Source organism: Leptodactylus fuscus, chromosome 1 (genome assembly GCF_031893055.1).
Source record: "Leptodactylus fuscus isolate aLepFus1 chromosome 1, aLepFus1.hap2, whole genome shotgun sequence".
Lineage (NCBI taxonomy): Eukaryota > Metazoa > Chordata > Amphibia > Anura > Leptodactylidae > Leptodactylus > Leptodactylus fuscus.
In genome coordinates this window covers 53,011,674-53,033,894 of record NC_134265.1, presented here as the reverse complement: position 1 = coordinate 53,033,894, position 22,221 = coordinate 53,011,674, and the positions used below count along the sequence as shown (strand labels likewise).

The 22,221-nt window shown below is 38.8% G+C and overlaps 1 protein-coding gene across 2 annotated transcripts in view; it reads left to right on the top strand.

Annotated features, from left to right (window-relative positions):
* The window catches only part of IQGAP2 (IQ motif containing GTPase activating protein 2), a 264,000-nt gene that overhangs the window by 199,519 nt on the left and 42,260 nt on the right, over positions 1 to 22,221 (top strand). For both annotated transcript variants that reach the window (XM_075270512.1, XM_075270502.1), the window contains one exon: positions 4,866 to 4,956. In XM_075270512.1, coding sequence (XP_075126613.1) covers positions 4,866 to 4,956 — 91 coding nt within the window. The remainder of the gene's footprint in view (positions 1 to 4,865; positions 4,957 to 22,221) is intronic.

Genomic DNA, 22,221 nt, shown 5'->3' with positions numbered 1-22,221 from the left:
CCGCCCATGAGGAAAGATTTGAGTAATACATATATATTATCTATATTGATAATGCAGTTCTCGAACCAGACTAGGGATTGTGTGAATTTTTGATGAGTGACCCAAGAGTTTTCCAGGGCATACAACAAATACGAAGCAGAATGAAGCGTAAAGAGACCTTAGGTTGGTTGAGTACACAGAATTCTAGTGAGTCACTTCCTTTGTGAACACAGTGCTAGTAGTGCTAGGCAAACATGTCATTGCTCTTGAGTTCAAGTATATACACCATAAATATCTAGATCTATATGTGATCAGCAAATATTTGCAGAATGTTTTCCTGTCAGTTCAGATATAAGTTTTCATGGCAATTTCTAAAAATGATACACTCTTGTGTTTGCATCTAGCAGGGTGGGAAAATGCATGGTAAATGTAGCGCTGAGGTGATACTGTCCATGATGGCCAATTATTAAGCATACACAACCAATGTAAACCATTGGTGTATCATTCACCATGGGTTAGGCCCAGTTCACATCTGTGTTTGGGCCATTCCATTCCCCTATCCGCATGAAATATTTGGAGAGAGAGGTTCTGCAAGCAGCACTTTTCTCTCTGCATTTTTCGTGCAGAAACCACATGGACCCCATTATAGTCTATAGGGTCCGCAGGTTTCCTTAAGTAACCACTTTTTTATGCAGATACGCAGATGTGAACCGGGCCTCAGTGTATATTTACTGAACAGTTGTTGTTGTTGTCCCTTCGGAAACTCTTCTTGGATTTAGGGGGAATTACAATGGACAGGTTGGAGTTTCCCTACTGATTCCTATTGTCATCACAGGAATCGGCAATTGCGGAAGTGTTTGGCAGCTGCTCGCTTTCCTTCCTATGTAGACGTAAACTTGCACAATTCTCCAAGGTTTATAAATTTAGACATTTCTAGTCACAGTGAAAATCAACTGTTTCCCTAGGCACAGCACAACAAGATGCCGTGAGATAAGTCAGTCACCACATGGAGATGACCTTTGACATATCATTACAAAAACATCACCCATACTGCAATGAAATGGGCCATGGCTTCATGCATATCACATTAATATTCCACAATGACATGAGTATAATGACACCCTCACCATTCTTATAATACATTGTTACTTCCATGCAATATTTGATACTTTTTGTGTTAGAAAGACAAAAGTGTTATGGGTATGATACCTTTATTGGGTAAGGCTAGGTTCACATCTGCGTTAGCGTCTCCGTTGGAGAGTCCGTCTCAGAGACTGCTGAAAACAGTTCTGCACAGATGACTTTTTTCTCCACAGATCCCATCGTCAATAGGGTCTGCCAATCTCCGTTTGTAACCATTGAACTTAATGGTCCAGCTCTCCATCGTTCTGGTCCCCCAATGGACCCAAATGACAGAGAGCCTAGCGCTAGTATGAATCTAGCATAACCAGAAAAATGACATTTACAAGCATTGAAAGAACAGACGCTCTTTCTTCAGGCTCTCCAATGAATGTCTGAGAACACAATGTTACCAAGATGCTACACAAAGGCAATTATATTAGTAAGATAAGGTAGGGTAATAAAACAGAGGTCAGATGTTGGGAGGGGGGTTTGTGTCATATGGTTTAGCCTGATGGAGGGGGATGAATTGTGTCCATATAAGGCAGGGGTAGGGAACCTTGGCTCTCCAGCTGTTACAAAACTACAACTCCCAGCATACACGCTCTGCTGCTCTTGGAACTCTGATGGAAGTGAATGGAGCATGATGGGAGTTGTAGTTTCACAGCAGCTGGAGAGCTAAGGTTCCCTGCCCTAATATAAGGGATCATAAATCCAGGTGTTAGATTCAGTCCTCAAGTCAATTATCTGAATTGTATCATCCGCTTGAATTACTTCTTGAAGTGACCTTTTAGGATCAGGACTTTTAAGTCTGACAAGCTGTGGTCTGGCCCTGAGAAGTGTGTTCCTACTGGAGTATCCGGCTGGAGCTTTGTGTTTCTGGCTAACCCGGTACTACGCTATTTTCCCTATACTTTTATATCCACAAGTATGATACACCAGCAGTGTGCTGAGAATGGATACTCCACTCTGGGTTTTGTCTATAATGACTTTCTCTGAAATGAGACACAAAACTACGTATACCACATGCTCCGATTAGTCATAGTAACTGGTTTGACCTCGCTTCGTTTTTATGTCTTGGTTAATAATCGTTTTCTTGCATGGTTCTTGATGCCTCCAGCAACACTTCAGAGGTTGGCAGCAATAAAACCCTTTCCTGCCTCCTGCTCATTTGGTTGGAATCTGCGTATAACCCTGACAATGCTCTGAGGAAATCTAATAATGTTCTTCCTATCGAGAACAAACTTGTAAGAAACTTCGAAGTCATGTGACTTCCGATTCATTGTTGTGCCATCTATGCTGAAAATTGATGCCGCACATGTGTCATCTGTGGGGAGTGGTGAGCCTGGACCCATGCCCGGGGAGAAAGGTGTGATAGGTTGAGAACAATGTAAAATATTTCAAAGGATACTCATAAAACTGAATTACAGGTAATTTGATCAGGATAAAAATCAGTAAATTTATGTTTAGCAAAAGTGAACCTGAAGAAATTATATAAATATTGAAGTATTTTTGGGGATATTCTGGCGGTATTGTATCTGTACATTGATTTTCACTAAGAGTATGCATGGCCGGACTCTTCTATAATGTAGGGAAGCTGAGACTGGTATGGGGAATCACATCAGGCAGAAATATATCAAGCTCTATAAAACCTAGAACTGTGGTTCTGGTGTAGTATGAAAGATAAGATTCTCATTTCTACCTTTTTATTTCTAGTTACATCAGCAGTTGAAAACTGAATTAAAAGTAGTAGCTGCAGCTGCATATGTACCAATCCCACCTGTAGGTTCATCTGCTGATATCTCTGGAAATAATACAGGTAGCCTGCCTGAATGAAACTGACTGCATAGCTCAGTACAGCCATTAAGGCTATGTGCCCATTTGCAATGGCGACCCCGTAACAATGTCCATCTCACAAAGTCCTGCTCGCACACTTTTAAAAATAATGGTTACATAATGGACCGCATTATTGTTAATACATGGGCGTAATATGTAACTGATATTTTAGTTGTCTGCTTATCCATTGTTCTAGTCATTTAATGGACCAGAACAATGGACAGACGACGCTAGTGTGAACATGTCTCTGCATCAGTTGTAACTGGGAAAGGGACTGGTACATTACATAGTCACACGGGTTCAGTTTTTATTGTAAAGCTGATCCTGTAGGCTATTACATAAGATAGATGTGACATTCAATGACTGGTTAAATTGCATTTACGGGAATACTACTGGTTTCAATATTTCATTTACAGAAATTCTTTATTCTGTAAATTGGAAAATGTATCACAGGATATCCACTCTTGTCAGTACGTCGGTCTGGACGGTGCCGCCATCAGCACTCTCTTCCTTTTATTATGGTCTCCTAAGTGGGTCCTCTTCATAGGGTAACATTACACCGTAGAAATCTCTGGCAACAGATTTATTTTCTTAGGAACATGTGAAATAGGACTGTGAATTCCCGTAATATGTCATGTCTAAACAGGAAGAAACATGTTAGCATACCTCAGCCACAGCCCTACTTACACTGTTAGCTTGTCCAGTTGTTAAATGTGGAGTCTACATAGAGTGTGACAATATGAGCAATGTCTCTTACACTTCATTAAGAAAGACAAAAACTCTAAATCTGAATCTATTAATAGTGTTCTCTCTGGATTAAACACCAACCAATTTGTATAGGGTCTACATGCAATACCATAAATACCACAAGTACACACACACGCATATATATATATATATATATATATATATATATATATAATATATATATATATATATACAGTGTTTGTCATGGCTGTAAGTATTGGCACCCCTGTTGTTTGTGATGTTCCAATACACACAAAGGAAATAATCGTGTATAACAAAACGTGTAATTGTGACAAATTTCTGGGAGAAACTTCATATTCTGGAAAAATTTCAGGGATGGCAACGTTTACGGCCATGACTTTGTGGATAGATAGATAGATAGATAGATAGATAGAGGTTGGATGCAATTGAAAGAATGCCTTAAAGGGGGGACTTAAATGCAGCCTGGTCATGTAACCAACAAACGTGAGGTTACTTCCTGAGAAAAGGTTGTAAAGCTCTGTATCCTAGGATGATAGATGGATAGATAGATAGATAGATAGATAGATAGATAGGTATCTATCTCCATCGCCCACCATTTAAGTCCCAACTAACATATCCATTTAGCTTGACTTCTTTTTTTTTTTTTTTATTAAGGGTAAAGATTAGTTTGCACCTCACAAGTTTCAGAGTCACATAGGTCATTGCGCTACATAGTTTTCTGGCTCTGCCATTCACTTATATGCTCACCCAGATTTGACTGTCAGCGGCAGAGGGAACATGGTGTGTGCTGCAGCAGACACTGGTCTTTTTGACTCCACATTGCTGGAGCTGGGCAAACCTATACCTGTGGGGTACCAGGGAAAAATTGTCGGAACGGATGAAAATTTTCTCCTTTTGTTATATTCTACAATTCTATAATCTATAAGGAAATCCCATTTAACCTTTGCCTGGAAACTTTGTATGTCTAGCAGAATATTCCACTGCCACCTATGTTATTAAAAAGTAGATATAATTTCCTTTAGCACAGGAGATGGTCAGGCTCTATAGAGCGGTCAGGCTCTATTACCGCATCAAGTGAAGTTCTGGCGCAGTGTATCAAGACTTGTCTATTAAAACATAAGAAAGCTTATACTGCATTATTGTAGGAGCTCCAGACTCCGAGTTATGACCGTCGGCTCATCTCTATTCATTTCCTGTTTCAGGACTCTGAGGACGAGTCGGCCGCGCTGTGGCTGGATGAAATACAGAATGGGATTAATGATGCCAATCAGAACAGACAAGATGCAAACACAGGTATCTTTGCATCTCTTTTCTTACCTTGCCGTGTACTTTACACTTGTGCTGAGTGATTTGTCTTCATGGGCATTCACAAATATCTTAAATGGATTGTATCGCCAATATTTTTTTTATTTATTTATTAAAACCAGATGGTGAAATCTATTACTTTTTTTTTTTTTTCTAATCTGTGTTTTTATATTTTTATATTTCTTTTAACAGCATTTAGTGATATGCTTTACTCCTGGGCATAAGCAGTAATGGTCTGAAACTGATTCATTGTGATCTATGGCAGAGTTTTCTACAAATGCTCAGTGCAGGGAGGGGGAGAGGAAACGCTGTGACCTCTAATGTACAAATTAATGATGGGTCAGTGGTGTTACCTATAGATGTGTTATCTTCAATTGTAATCCAGTCTATGAAACAAAGAGATTGCTGAGAAGAAAAGTGCTATAGAATTGCAAAGTGTCAGTCTATTATTAGGCTTAGTGACCAGTGTGAAAATTGCAGGACACAGTCCTTTTTTAAAACCTAGATAGTGACATAGAAAATTAGAAATAACATTATCAAAAATATAAAAGTCTCAGAATTCAGTCCATATGACGTATGAACACCATGCAGAAAGCTATATACAGTCTGACTGTGGGACCCAGTAATAACCTATGGCTTTCCTGATCTGGTGGAATCACACAAAGATGGCTACTAAACGTAATGCTTATAATGAAATAAGAGCAGTATAATAATAATAACTGTAATGTAACCTTATTATATTAGGGTCCACTCACACGGAGTAACGCGAGGCGTTTTTTGTGCTTATTTTGTGCTTATTTTTACGGCCGTAAAAAGACGTTTCCATTGAGTTCTATAGTAAAATATGCCTGTATTTTTACGTCCGTAATTTTACGCCCATTATTTTACGGATGTAAAATTACGGACGTAAAAATACAGGCATATTTTACTATAGAACTCAATGGAAACGTCTTTTTACGGCCGTAAAAATAAGCACAAAATAAGCACAAAAAATGCCTCGCGTTACTCCGTGTGAATGGACCCTTACATACAGGGCAGCTTCAGAATTCACTGTGTAAATTATACAGTAAGAGCGGGCACACTGAAGTAAGTTTCTAATGATCTGCTATGTAGAAGCTTAGTGTAGTGGGATGGCCGGGGGACACCAGTAAATGGTAGAGGCCCAGGTAAACTGACCCATTATATGCTATAATCTGGTCACGGTAAAAATATTGATAAGGGGATACACCGCAGTGTGAATGGTGGCATTGCCGTACTTGGTTCAGGATACGGTACCATGTATAGTCCTCTCTGTCTATCTTTCCTGCATCATGTGAACACTGTATTAGGCATCTACAGTACAGACCAAAACTTTGGAGTCACCTTCTCTATCAAAGAGTTTTCTGTATTTTCATGACTATGAAAATTGTAGGTTCACACTGAAGGCATCAAAACTATGAATTACCACATGTGGAATTATATACTTAACAAAAAAGTGTGAAACAACTGAAACTATGTCTTATATTCTCGGTTCTTCAAAGTAGCCACCTTTAGCTTTGATTCCTGCTTTGCACACTCTTGGCATTCTCTTGAAGAGCTTCAAGAGGTAGTCACCGGAAATGGTTTTCACTTCAAAGGTGTGCCCTGTCAGGTTTAATAAGTGGGATTTCTTGCCTTATAAATGGGGTTGTGACCATCAGTTGTGTTGTGCAGAAGTCAGGTGGATACACAGCTGATAGTCCTACTGAATACACTGTTAGAATTTGTATTATGACAAGAAAAAGCAGCTAAGTAAAGAAAAACAAGTGGACATCAATACTTTAAGAAATGAAGGTCAGTCAGGCCGAAAAATTGGAAAAACTTTGAAAGTGTCCCCAAGTGCAGTTGCAAAAACCATCAAGTGCTACAAAGAAACTGGCTCAAATGAGGACCAGCCCAGGAAAGGAAGACCAAGAGTCACCTCTGCTGCGGAGGATAAGTTCATCCAAGTCACCAGCCTCAGAAAAGGCAGGTTAACAGCAGCTCAGATTAGAGACCAGGTCAATGTCACACAGAGTTCTAGCAGCAGACACAACACAACAACTGTTAAGAGGAGACTTTGTGCAGCCGCAGGCCTTCATGGTAAAATAGCTGCTAGAAAACCACTGCTAAGGACGGGCAACAAGCAGAAGAGACTTGTTTTGGCTAAAGAACACAAGGAATGGACATCAGACCAGTGGAAATCTGTGCTTTGGTCTGATGAGTCCAAATTTGAGATCTTTGGTTCCAACCACCGTGTCTTTGTGCAACGCATAAAAGGTGAATGGATGGACTCTACATGCCTGGTTCCCACCGTGAAGCATGGAAGAGGAGGTGTGAGGGTGTGGGGGTGCTTTGCTGGTGACACTGTTGGGGATTTATTCAAAACTGAAGGCATACTGAACCAGCATGGCTACCACAGCATCTTGCAGCGGCATGCTATTCCATCCGGTTTGCATTTAGTTGGACCATCATTTTTTTTTTCAACAGTACAATGACCCCAAACACCTCCAGGCTGTGTAAGAGCTATCTGACCAAGGAGGAGAGTGATGGGGTGCTACACCAGATGACCTGGCCTCCACAGTCACCAGACCTGAACCCAATCGAGACGGTTTGGGGTGAGCTGGACCGCAGACTGAAGGCAAAAGGGCCAACAAGTGCTAAGCATCTATGGGAACTCCTTCAAGACTGTTGGAAGACCATTTCCGATGACTACCTCTTGAAGCTCATCAAGAGAATGCCAAGAGTGTGCAAAGCAAAAGGTGGCTACTTTGAAGAACCGAGAATATAAGACAGATTTTCAGTTGTTTCACACTTTTTTGTTAAGTATATAATTCCACATGTGATAATTCATAGTTATGATGCCTTAGTCATGAAAATACAGAAAACTCTTTGAATGAGAAGGGGTGTCCAAACTTTTGGTCTGTACTATATTTGTGCGGGTCCCCTGGACGCTCCACTAGTGGCAGAAGTAAGGGATTAAAAGAAGGGCTAGACATATAAGATATTAACATACCCTAGCCTTTTTGCTTTGGTTGATAAAGCACCTTTAAAGGAACTTTTTCTGCTCTCTGTTGAAGTAGTGAACGTACAATTGAGAGAGAGTGTGTGTGTGTGTGTATATGTATGTATGTATGTATGTGTATATATATATATATATATATATATATATATATATATATATATATATATATATATATATATGTATGTCGGAGAGTGCAAGGAAATAACTCTTAGATCGATAAACCTTACACTGCCACCTTTAGTCTAAGGACTCATGTTGTGGAAATGCAGTGCTTTTTGTTGGAAATATTGCTGCGGTTTTTTTTTTGTCAGAGTCAGGACTGGATTACACAGAAGGGAGAAGTATAAGAGCTTCCTTTTATATTTTCCATTCCTTTTCATGCCGCTCCTTACTTTGGCTAAAAAAAACTTCAGCAAATTATGCAACTAAAAACACTACATTTCCGCAACGTGGGGCCCCAGCCTTAGATGAGTAAAAACTCAAAAGCTGTCTCGTATACTGGACCTGGCTTACAGCAAGTGTTGATTTCTATGGATAGAAGGAATCTCCTATTGAAGTCAACATACCTGAGACCCTATATACACTAGATCGTGATCAATAGATCCCATCAATATCAAGTCATAGGGTGTTCTTGTTTTTTTTATGCTATTTCCCATGAACTTGATACCGCTGCGGGTCATATAGAGCTACGGAAAATGTAGCTGACATTATATACAACACACTTTAGTGATGCTATATTTAAAGCTGTCAGCTGTCCAAATACACTATCTGTATGTGAAAAGACCTACATATCTCATATAAGACTATGTTACACATATCAGAGCTCGGTTTGAATTGTCCAATATCTTATCAGTAGTAAATGTGGCATTATGTGGCATGTAAAACATTAGTCACTGTAAATAACCTGGTGTAACCCAGAATAAGGATGATATTTATGGTGTCACGTATCCGACTTCCTCCAGGCACATTACATCATTGTCCTTATTGTGTGTCTGTCGAGTAGGGTTTAACTAGACGTATAGATAAGAACGTAAGCTTTTATGTTTGAGTACAGTTTGTACCATTGTGTGATATGTCTGTCAAGTGTCTATCCCAGCTCGAGCCCTATCCCTAAACAGAACAAACTCTAGTCTACACGATGGAAAACTAAACATAAAGGGTTTTCCAAAAAACATCAGACATGTTCTAATGTCCAAAAATCTGAATTTTTACTATATATATATATATATATATATATATATATATATATATTAGGACGGTCTCTTTCAAAGAGGTTGTTACAGTTTTAGGATTTTATGGCTTATCCTAAATATCTGATGGGGGAGCTGAGCTGCAATACTGGTGCCTGGCCCCTATACAGGGAATGGAGCAATCTCCTTTCAGCCCTTTACTGTAGTAGGTGCATTGTAAGGATGTCGGCCCCCACTGATCAAATATTTATTTGCCTATCCTAAAACCTGGGCATCTCCTTTTAAGTATTGCTAGAAAATGTTGCAACTAGAGATGAGCGAACAGTGTTCTATCGAACTCATGTTCGATCGGATATTAGGCTGTTCGGCATGTTCGAATCGAATCGAACACCGCGTGGTAAAGTGCGCCATTACTCGATTCCCCTCCCACCTTCCCTGGCGCCTTTTTTGCTCCAATAACAGCGCAGGGTAGGTGGGACAGGAACTACGACACCGGTGACGTTGAAAAAAGTAGGCAAAACCCATTGGCTGCCGAAAACATGTGACCTCTAATTTAAAAGAACAGCGACGCCCAGCTTCACGTCATTCTGAGCTTGCAATTCACCGGGGACGGAGGTTTCCGTCCAGTTAGCTAGGGCTTAGATTCTGGGTAGGCAGGGACAGGCTAGATAGGAAGGAGAAGACAACCAACAGCTCTTGTAAGAGCTAAATTCCAGGGAGAAGCTTGTCAGTGTAACGTGGCACTGACAGGCTCAATCGCCGCAACCCAGCTTTCCCCGGATCCTGAATGTAATACACTGACAGTGTATTCCCGTATACCCCATATATACACCCCAAATCCCCGTTCCAACGGTGTGCCCCCCCACCTTCACCCCAGAAATACCCTGCAAGTCCCCTAGCAATAGAATTGGGGCTATATACACCCACAATTTTTGCTACTGGTATATAGTGCCATTGTCTGACTGGGAATTCAAAGAATATATTGGGGTTACAAATACCCTCATTTCTTGCTACTGGTATATAGTGCCATTGTCTGACTGGGAATTCAAAGAATATATTGGGGTTATAAATACCCTCATTTCTTGCTACTGGTATATAGTGCCATTGTCTGACTGGTAATTCAAAGAATATATTGGGGTTATAAATACCCTCATTTCTTGCTACTGGTATATAGTGCCATTGTCTGACTGGGAATTCAAAGAATATATTGGGGTTATAAATACCCTCATTTCTTGCTACTGGTATATAGTGCCATTGTCTGACTGGTAATTCAAAGAATATATTGGGGTTACGTGCACCCACAATTTTTGCTACTGGTATATAGTGCCATTGTCTGACTGGGAATTCAAAGAATATATTGGGGTTACAAATACCCTCATTTCTTGCTACTGCCATATAGTGCCAGTTTCTGACTGGTAATTCAAAGAATATATTGGGGTAACGTGCACCCACAATTTTTGCTACTGGTATATAGTGCCATTGTCTGACTGGGAATTCAAAGAATATATTGGGGTTACAAATACCCTCATTTCTTGCTACTGGTATATAGTGCCATTGTCTGACTGGGAATTCAAAGAATATATTGGGGTTACAAATACCCTCATTTCTTGCTACTGGTATATAGTGCCAGTTTCTGACTGGGAATTCAAAGAATATATTGGGGTTATAAATACCCTCATTTCTTGCTACTGGTATATAGTGCCATTGTCTGACTGGGAATTCAAAGAATATATTGGGGTTATAAATACCCTAATTTCTTGCTACTGGTATATAGTGCCATTGTCTGACTGGGAATTCAAAGAATATATTGGGGTTACAAATACCCTCATTTCTTGCTACTGGTATATAGTGCCATTGTCTGACTGGGAATTCAAAGAATATATTGGGGTTACAAATACCCTCATTTCTTGCTACTGCCATATAGTGCCAGTTTCTGACTGGTAATTCAAAGAATATATTGGGGTAACGTGCACCCACAATTTTTGCTACTGGTATATAGTGCCATTGTCTGACTGGGAATTCAAAGAATATATTGGGGTTACAAATACCCTCATTTCTTGCTACTGGTATATAGTGCCATTGTCTGACTGGGAATTCAAAGAATATATTGGGGTTACAAATACCCTCATTTCTTGCTACTGGTATATAGTGCCATTGTCTGACTGGGAATTCAAAGAATATATTGGGGTTATAAATACCCTCATTTCTTGCTACTGGTATATAGTGCCATTGTCTGACTGGGAATTCAAAGAATATATTGGGGTTACAAATACCCTCATTTCTTGCTACTGGTATATAGTGCCAGTTTCTGACTGGTAATTCAAAGAATATATTGGGGTTACAAATACCCTCATTTCTTGCTACTGCCATATAGTGCCAGTTTCTGACTGGTAATTCAAAGAATATATTGGGGTAACGTGCACCCACAATTTTTGCTACTGGTATATAGTGCCATTGTCTGACTGGGAATTCAAAGAATATATTGGGGTTACAAATACCCTCATTTCTTGCTACTGGTATATAGTGCCATTGTCTGACTGGGAATTCAAAGAATATATTGGGGTTACAAATACCCTCATTTCTTGCTACTGGTATATAGTGCCATTGTCTGACTGGGAATTCAAAGAATATATTGGGGTTACAAATACCCTCATTTCTTGCTACTGGTATATAGTGCCATTGTCTGACTGGGAATTCAAAGAATATATTGGGGTTACAAATACCCTCATTTCTTGCTACTGGTATATAGTGCCATTGTCTGACTGGGAATTCAAAGAATATATTGGGGTTACAAATACCCTCATTTCTTGCTACTGGTATATAGTGCCATTGTCTGACTGGGAATTCAAAGAATATATTGGGGTTACAAATACCCTCATTTCTTGCTACTGGTATATAGTGCCATTGTCTGACTGGGAATTCAAAGAATATATTGGGGTTACAAATACCCTCATTTCTTGCTACTGGTATATAGTGCCATTGTCTGACTGGTAATTCAAAGAATATATTGGGGTTATAAATACCCTCATTTCTTGCTACTGGTATATAGTGCCATTGTCTGACTGGGAATTCAAAGAATATATTGGGGTTATAAATACCCTCATTTCTTGCTACTGGTAAATATTGCCATTGTCTGACTGGGAATTCAAAGAATATATTGGGGTTACAAATACCCTCATTTCTTGCTACTGGTATATAGTGCCAGTTTCTGACTGGTAATTCAAAGAATATATTGGGGTTATAAATACCCTCATTTCTTGCTACTGGTATATAGTGCCATTGTCTGACTGGGAATTCAAAGAATATATTGGGGTTACAAATACCCTCATTTCTTGCTACTGGTATATAGTGCCATTGTCTGACTGGGAATTCAAAGAATATATTGGGGTTACAAATACCCTCATTTCTTGCTACTGGTATATAGTGCCATTGTCTGACTGGGAATTCAAAGAATATATTGGGGTTACAAATACCCTCATTTCTTGCTACTGGTATATAGTGCCATTGTCTGACTGGGAATTCAAAGAATATATTGGGGTTACAAATACCCTCATTTCTTGCTACTGGTATATAGTGCCATTGTCTGACTGGGAATTCAAAGAATATATTGGGGTTACAAATACCCTCATTTCTTGCTACTGGTATATAGTGCCATTGTCTGACTGGGAATTCAAAGAATATATTGGGGTTACAAATACCCTCATTTCTTGCTACTGGTATATAGTTCCATTGTCTGACTGGGAATTCAAAGAATATATTGGGGTTACAAATACCCTCATTTCTTGCTACTGGTATATAGTGCCATTGTCTGACTGGGAATTCAAAGAATATATTGGGGTTATAAATACCCTCATTTCTTGCTACTGGTATATAGTTCCATTGTCTGACTGGGAATTCAAAGAATATATTGGGGTTACAAATACCCTCATTTCTTGCTACTGGTATATAGTGCCAGTTTCTGACTGGTAATTCAAAGAATATATTGGGGTTATAAATACCCTCATTTCTTGCTACTGGTATATAGTGCCATTGTCTGACTGGGAATTCAAAGAATATATTGGGGTTACAAATACCCTCATTTCTTGCTACTGGTATATAGTGCCATTGTCTGACTGGGAATTCAAAGAATATATTGGGGTTACAAATACCCTCATTTCTTGCTACTGGTATATAGTGCCATTGTCTGACTGGGAATTCAAAGAATATATTGGGGTTACAAATACCCTCATTTCTTGCTACTGCCATATAGTGCCAGTTTCTGACTGGTAATTCAAAGAATATATTGGGGTAACGTGCACCCACAATTTTTGCTACTGGTATATAGTGCCATTGTCTGACTGGGAATTCAAAGAATATATTGGGGTTACAAATACCCTCATTTCTTGCTACTGGTATATAGTGCCATTGTCTGACTGGGAATTCAAAGAATATATTGGGGTTACAAATACCCTCATTTCTTGCTACTGGTATATAGTGCCATTGTCTGACTGGGAATTCCAAGAATATATTGGGTTTACAAATACCCTCATTTCTTGCTACTGGTATATAGTGCCATTGTCTGACTGGGAATTCCAAGAATATATTGGGGTTACAAATACCCTCATTTCTTGCTACTGCCATATAGTGCCATTGTCTGACTGGGAATTCCAAGAATATATTGGGTTTACAAATACCCTCATTTCTTGCTACTGGTATATAGTGCCATTGTCTGACTGGTAATTCAAAGAATATATTGGGGTTATAAATACCCTCATTTCTTGCTACTGGTATATAGTGCCATTGTCTGACTGGGAATTCAAAGAATATATTGGGGTTATAAATACCCTCATTTCTTGCTACTGGTATATAGTGCCATTGTCTGACTGGTAATTCAAAGAATATATTGGGGTTACGTGCACCCACAATTTTTGCTACTGGTATATAGTGCCATTGTCTGACTGGGAATTCAAAGAATATATTGGGGTTACAAATACCCTCATTTCTTGCTACTGCCATATAGTGCCAGTTTCTGACTGGTAATTCAAAGAATATATTGGGGTAACGTGCACCCACAATTTTTGCTACTGGTATATAGTGCCATTGTCTGACTGGGAATTCAAAGAATATATTGGGGTTACAAATACCCTCATTTCTTGCTACTGGTATATAGTGCCATTGTCTGACTGGGAATTCAAAGAATATATTGGGGTTACAAATACCCTCATTTCTTGCTACTGGTATATAGTGCCAGTTTCTGACTGGGAATTCAAAGAATATATTGGGGTTATAAATACCCTCATTTCTTGCTACTGGTATATAGTGCCATTGTCTGACTGGGAATTCAAAGAATATATTGGGGTTATAAATACCCTAATTTCTTGCTACTGGTATATAGTGCCATTGTCTGACTGGGAATTCAAAGAATATATTGGGGTTACAAATACCCTCATTTCTTGCTACTGGTATATAGTGCCATTGTCTGACTGGGAATTCAAAGAATATATTGGGGTTACAAATACCCTCATTTCTTGCTACTGCCATATAGTGCCAGTTTCTGACTGGTAATTCAAAGAATATATTGGGGTAACGTGCACCCACAATTTTTGCTACTGGTATATAGTGCCATTGTCTGACTGGGAATTCAAAGAATATATTGGGGTTACAAATACCCTCATTTCTTGCTACTGGTATATAGTGCCATTGTCTGACTGGGAATTCAAAGAATATATTGGGGTTACAAATACCCTCATTTCTTGCTACTGGTATATAGTGCCATTGTCTGACTGGGAATTCAAAGAATATATTGGGGTTATAAATACCCTCATTTCTTGCTACTGGTATATAGTGCCATTGTCTGACTGGGAATTCAAAGAATATATTGGGGTTACAAATACCCTCATTTCTTGCTACTGGTATATAGTGCCAGTTTCTGACTGGTAATTCAAAGAATATATTGGGGTTACAAATACCCTCATTTCTTGCTACTGCCATATAGTGCCAGTTTCTGACTGGTAATTCAAAGAATATATTGGGGTAACGTGCACCCACAATTTTTGCTACTGGTATATAGTGCCATTGTCTGACTGGGAATTCAAAGAATATATTGGGGTTACAAATACCCTCATTTCTTGCTACTGGTATATAGTGCCATTGTCTGACTGGGAATTCAAAGAATATATTGGGGTTACAAATACCCTCATTTCTTGCTACTGGTATATAGTGCCATTGTCTGACTGGGAATTCAAAGAATATATTGGGGTTACAAATACCCTCATTTCTTGCTACTGGTATATAGTGCCATTGTCTGACTGGGAATTCAAAGAATATATTGGGGTTACAAATACCCTCATTTCTTGCTACTGGTATATAGTGCCATTGTCTGACTGGGAATTCAAAGAATATATTGGGGTTACAAATACCCTCATTTCTTGCTACTGGTATATAGTGCCATTGTCTGACTGGGAATTCAAAGAATATATTGGGGTTACAAATACCCTCATTTCTTGCTACTGGTATATAGTGCCATTGTCTGACTGGGAATTCAAAGAATATATTGGGGTTACAAATACCCTCATTTCTTGCTACTGGTATATAGTGCCATTGTCTGACTGGTAATTCAAAGAATATATTGGGGTTATAAATACCCTCATTTCTTGCTACTGGTATATAGTGCCATTGTCTGACTGGGAATTCAAAGAATATATTGGGGTTATAAATACCCTCATTTCTTGCTACTGGTAAATATTGCCATTGTCTGACTGGGAATTCAAAGAATATATTGGGGTTACAAATACCCTCATTTCTTGCTACTGGTATATAGTGCCAGTTTCTGACTGGTAATTCAAAGAATATATTGGGGTTATAAATACCCTCATTTCTTGCTACTGGTATATAGTGCCATTGTCTGACTGGGAATTCAAAGAATATATTGGGGTTACAAATACCCTCATTTCTTGCTACTGGTATATAGTGCCATTGTCTGACTGGGAATTCAAAGAATATATTGGGGTTACAAATACCCTCATTTCTTGCTACTGGTATATAGTGCCATTGTCTGACTGGGAATTCAAAGAATATATTGGGGTTACAAATACCCTCATTTCTTGCTACTGGTATATAGTGCCATTGTCTGACTGGGAATTCAAAGAATATATTGGGGTTACAAATACCCTCATTTCTTGCTACTGGTATATAGTGCCATTGTCTGACTGGGAATTCAAAGAATATATTGGGGTTACAAATACCCTCATTTCTTGCTACTGGTATATAGTGCCATTGTCTGACTGGGAATTCAAAGAATATATTGGGGTTACAAATACCCTCATTTCTTGCTACTGGTATATAGTTCCATTGTCTGACTGGGAATTCAAAGAATATATTGGGGTTACAAATACCCTCATTTCTTGCTACTGGTATATAGTGCCATTGTCTGACTGGGAATTCAAAGAATATATTGGGGTTATAAATACCCTCATTTCTTGCTACTGGTATATAGTTCCATTGTCTGACTGGGAATTCAAAGAATATATTGGGGTTACAAATACCCTCATTTCTTGCTACTGGTATATAGTGCCAGTTTCTGACTGGTAATTCAAAGAATATATTGGGGTTATAAATACCCTCATTTCTTGCTACTGGTATATAGTGCCATTGTCTGACTGGGAATTCAAAGAATATATTGGGGTTACAAATACCCTCATTTCTTGCTACTGGTATATAGTGCCATTGTCTGACTGGGAATTCAAAGAATATATTGGGGTTACAAATACCCTCATTTCTTGCTACTGGTATATAGTGCCATTGTCTGACTGGGAATTCAAAGAATATATTGGGGTTACAAATACCCTCATTTCTTGCTACTGCCATATAGTGCCAGTTTCTGACTGGTAATTCAAAGAATATATTGGGGTAACGTGCACCCACAATTTTTGCTACTGGTATATAGTGCCATTGTCTGACTGGGAATTCAAAGAATATATTGGGGTTACAAATACCCTCATTTCTTGCTACTGGTATATAGTGCCATTGTCTGACTGGGAATTCAAAGAATATATTGGGGTTACAAATACCCTCATTTCTTGCTACTGGTATATAGTGCCATTGTCTGACTGGGAATTCAAAGAATATATTGGGGTTACAAATACCCTCATTTCTTGCTACTGGTATATAGTGCCATTGTCTGACTGGGAATTCAAAGAATATATTGGGGTTACAAATACCCTCATTTCTTGCTACTGGTATATAGTGCCATTGTCTGACTGGGAATTCAAAGAATATATTGGGGTTACAAATACCCTCATTTCTTGCTACTGGTATATAGTGCCATTGTCTGACTGGTAATTCAAAGAATATATTGGGGTTATAAATACCCTCATTTCTTGCTACTGGTAAATATTGCCATTGTCTGACTGGGAATTCAAAGAATATATTGGGGTTACAAATACCCTCATTTCTTGCTACTGGTATATAGTGCCAGTTTCTGACTGGTAATTCAAAGAATATATTGGGGTTATAAATACCCTCATTTCTTGCTACTGGTATATAGTGCCATTGTCTGACTGGGAATTCAAAGAATATATTGGGGTTACAAATACCCTCATTTCTTGCTACTGGTATATAGTGCCATTGTCTGACTGGGAATTCAAAGAATATATTGGGGTTACAAATACCCTCATTTCTTGCTACTGGTATATAGTGCCATTGTCTGACTGGGAATTCAAAGAATATATTGGGGTTACAAATACCCTCATTTCTTGCTACTGGTATATAGTGCCATTGTCTGACTGGGAATTCAAAGAATATATTGGGGTTACAAATACCCTCATTTCTTGCTACTGGTATATAGTGCCATTGTCTGACTGGGAATTCAAAGAATATATTGGGGTTACAAATACCTTCATTTCTTGCTACTGGTATATAGTGCCATTGTCTGACTGGGAATTCAAAGAATATATTGGGGTTACAAATACCCTCATTTCTTGCTACTGGTATATAGTGCCATTGTCTGACTGGGAATTCAAAGAATATATTGGGGTTACAAATACCCTCATTTCTTGCTACTGGTATATAGTGCCATTGTCTGACTGGGAATTCAAAGAATATATTGGGGTTATAAATACCCTCATTTCTTGCTACTGGTATATAGTGCCATTGTCTGACTGGGAATTCAAAGAATATATTGGGGTTACAAATACCCTCATTTCTTGCTACTGGTATATAGTGCCAGTTTCTGACTGGTAATTCAAAGAATATATTGGGGTTATAAATACCCTCATTTCTTGCTACTGGTATATAGTGCCATTGTCTGACTGGGAATTCAAAGAATATATTGGGGTTACAAATACCCTCATTTCTTGCTACTGGTATATAGTGCCATTGTCTGACTGGTAATTCAAAGAATATATTGGGGTTACGTGCACCCACAATTTTTGCTACTGGTATATAGTGCCATTGTCTGACTGGGAATTCAAAGAATATATTGGGGTTATAAATACCCTCATTTCTTGCTACTGGTATATAGTGCCATTGTCTGACTGGGAATTCAAAGAATATATTGGGGTTACAAATACCCTCATTTCTTGCTACTGGTATATAGTGCCATTGTCTGACTGGGAATTCAAAGAATATATTGGGGTTACAAATACCCTCATTTCTTGCTACTGGTATATAGTGCCAGTTTCTGACTGGTAATTCAAAGAATATATTGGGGTTATAAATACCCTCATTTCTTGCTACTGGTATATAGTGCCATTGTCTGACTGGGAATTCAAAGAATATATTGGGGTTACAAATACCCTCATTTCTTGCTACTGGTATATAGTGCCATTGTCTGACTGGGAATTCAAAGAATATATTGGGGTTACAAATACCCTCATTTCTTGCTACTGGTATATAGTGCCATTGTCTGACTGGGAATTCAAAGAATATATTGGGGTTACAAATACCCTCATTTCTTGCTACTGGTATATAGTGCCATTGTCTGACTGGGAATTCAAAGAATATATTGGGGTTACAAATACCCTCATTTCTTGCTACTGGTATATAGTGCCATTGTCTGACTGGTAATTCAAAGAATATATTGGGGTTACAAATACCCTCATTTCTTGCTACTGGTATATAGTGCCATTGTCTGACTGGGAATTCAAAGAATATATTGGGGTTATAAATACCCTCATTTCTTGCTACTGGTATATAGTGCCATTGTCTGACTGGGAATTCAAAGAATATATTGGGGTTACAAATACCCTCATTTCTTGCTACTGGTATATAGTGCCATTGTCTGACTGGTAATTCAAAGAATATATTGGGGTTACGTGCACCCACAATTTTTGCTACTGGTATATAGTGCCATTGTCTGACTGGGAATTCAAAGAATATATTGGGGTTACAAATACCCTCATTTTTTGCTACTGCCATATAGTGCCAGTTTCTGACTGGTAATTCAAAGAATATATTGGGGTAACGTGCACCCAGAATTTTTGCTACTGGTATATAGTGCCATTGTCTGACTGGGAATTCAAAGAATATATTGGGGTTACAAATACCCTCATTTCTTGCTACTGGTATATAGTGCCAGTTTCTGACTGGGAATTCAAAGAATATATTGGGGTTATAAATACCCTCATTTCTTGCTACTGGTATATAGTGCCATTGTCTGACTGGGAATTCAAAGAATATATTGGGGTTACAAATACCCTCATTTCTTGCTACTGGTATATAGTGCCATTGTCTGACTGGTAATTCAAAGAATATATTGGGGTTACAAATACCCTCATTTCTTGCTACTGGTATATAGTGCCATTGTCTGACTGGGAATTCAAAGAATATATTGGGGTTATAAATACCCTCATTTCTTGCTACTGGTATATAGTGCCATTGTCTGACTGGGAATTCAAAGAATATATTGGGGTTACAAATACCCTCATTTCTTGCTACTGGTATATAGTGCCAGTTTCTGACTGGTAATTCAAAGAATATATTGGGGTTATAAATACCCTCATTTCTTGCTACTGGTATATAGTGCCATTGTCTGACTGGGAATTCAAAGAATATATTGGGGTTACAAATACCCTCATTTCTTGCTACTGGTATATAGTGCCATTGTCTGACTGGTAATTCAAAGAATATATTGGGGTTACGTGCACCCACAATTTTTGCTACTGGTATATAGTGCCATTGTCTGACTGGGAATTCAAAGAATATATTGGGGTTACAAATACCCTCATTTTTTGCTACTGCCATATAGTGCCAGTTTCTGACTGGTAATTCAAAGAATATATTGGGGTAACGTGCACCCAGAATTTTTGCTATTGGTATATAGTGCCATTGTCTGACTGGGAATTCAAAGAATATATTGGGGTTACAAATACCCTCATTTCTTGCTACTGGTATATAGTGCCATTGTCTGACTGGGAATTCAAAGAATATATTGGGGTTACAAATACCCTCATTTCTTGCTACTGGTATATAGTGCCATTGTCTGACTGGTAATTCAAAGAATATATTGGGGTTACGTGCACCCACAATTTTTGCTACTGGTATATAGTGCCATTGTCTGACTGGGAATTCAAAGAATATATTGGGGTTACAAATACCCTCATTTTTTGCTACTGCCATATAGTGCCAGTTTCTGACTGGTAATTCAAAGAATATATTGGGGTAACGTGCACCCAGAATTTTTGCTACTGGTATATAGTGCCATTGTCTGACTGGGAATTCAAAGAATATATTGGGGTTACAAATACCCTCATTTCTTGCTACTGGTATATAGTGCCATTGTCTGACTGGGAATTCAAAGAATATATTGGGGTTACAAATACCCTCATTTCTTGCTACTGGTATATAGTGCCAGTTTCTGACTGGGAATTCAAAGAATATATTGGGGTTATAAATACCCTCATTTCTTGCTACTGGTATATAGTGCCATTGTCTGACTGGGAATTCAAAGAATATATTGGGGTTACAAATACCCTCATTTCTTGCTACTGGTATATAGTGCCATTGTCTGACTGGTAATTCAAAGAATATATTGGGGTTACAAATACCCTCATTTCTTGCTACTGGTATATAGTGCCATTGTCTGACTGGGAATTCAAAGAATATATTGGGGTTATAAATACCCTCATTTCTTGCTACTGGTATATAGTGCCATTGTCTGACTGGGAATTCAAAGAATATATTGGGGTTACAAATACCCTCATTTCTTGCTACTGGTATATAGTGCCAGTTTCTGACTGGTAATTCAAAGAATATATTGGGGTTATAAATACCCTCATTTCTTGCTACTGGTATATAGTGCCATTGTCTGACTGGGAATTCAAAGAATATATTGGGGTTACAAATACCCTCATTTCTTGCTACTGGTATATAGTGCCAGTTTCTGACTGGGAATTCAAAGAATATATTGGGGTTATAAATACCCTCATTTCTTGCTACTGGTATATAGTGCCATTGTCTGACTGGGAATTCAAAGAATTTATTGGGGTTACGTCCCTCCACCATAAATTGGTCCAAACTGGGGTTTTTAGAGGCTCCCTCCACCATGAATTGGTCCAAACTGGGGGTTTTAGAGGCTCCCTCCACCATGAATTTGCCCAAACTCTGCTGGTTAGAGGCTCAATCCACCCTGATTTTCAAAACAAATGTTGGTGCCAACCTCAACTTACTACAAGGGCCATATTCACTGCTGGTGACAAGCTCTCCTCACTGCAAGTGCCAAATACACATGTTTCAAGGTGTTTTCCTACTGTCAGAGAGGTGGTATTGAGTGTGTAAAGTGTGTAGTTGTTAGGCTGTGATGTTGGGGTAATAGAGGGTCTTTGGTGTGTTAGATGCCCCCAGACATGCTTCCCCTGCTGTCCCAGTGTCATTTCAGAGGTGTTGGCATCATTTCCTGGGGTGTCATAGTGGACTTGGTGACCCGCCAGACACGGATTTGGGTTTCCCCCTTAACGAGTATCTGTTCCCCATAGACTATAATGGGGTTCGAAACCCGTTCGAACACACGAACATTGAGCGGCTGTTCGAATCGAATTTCGAACCTCGAACATTTTAGTGTTTGCT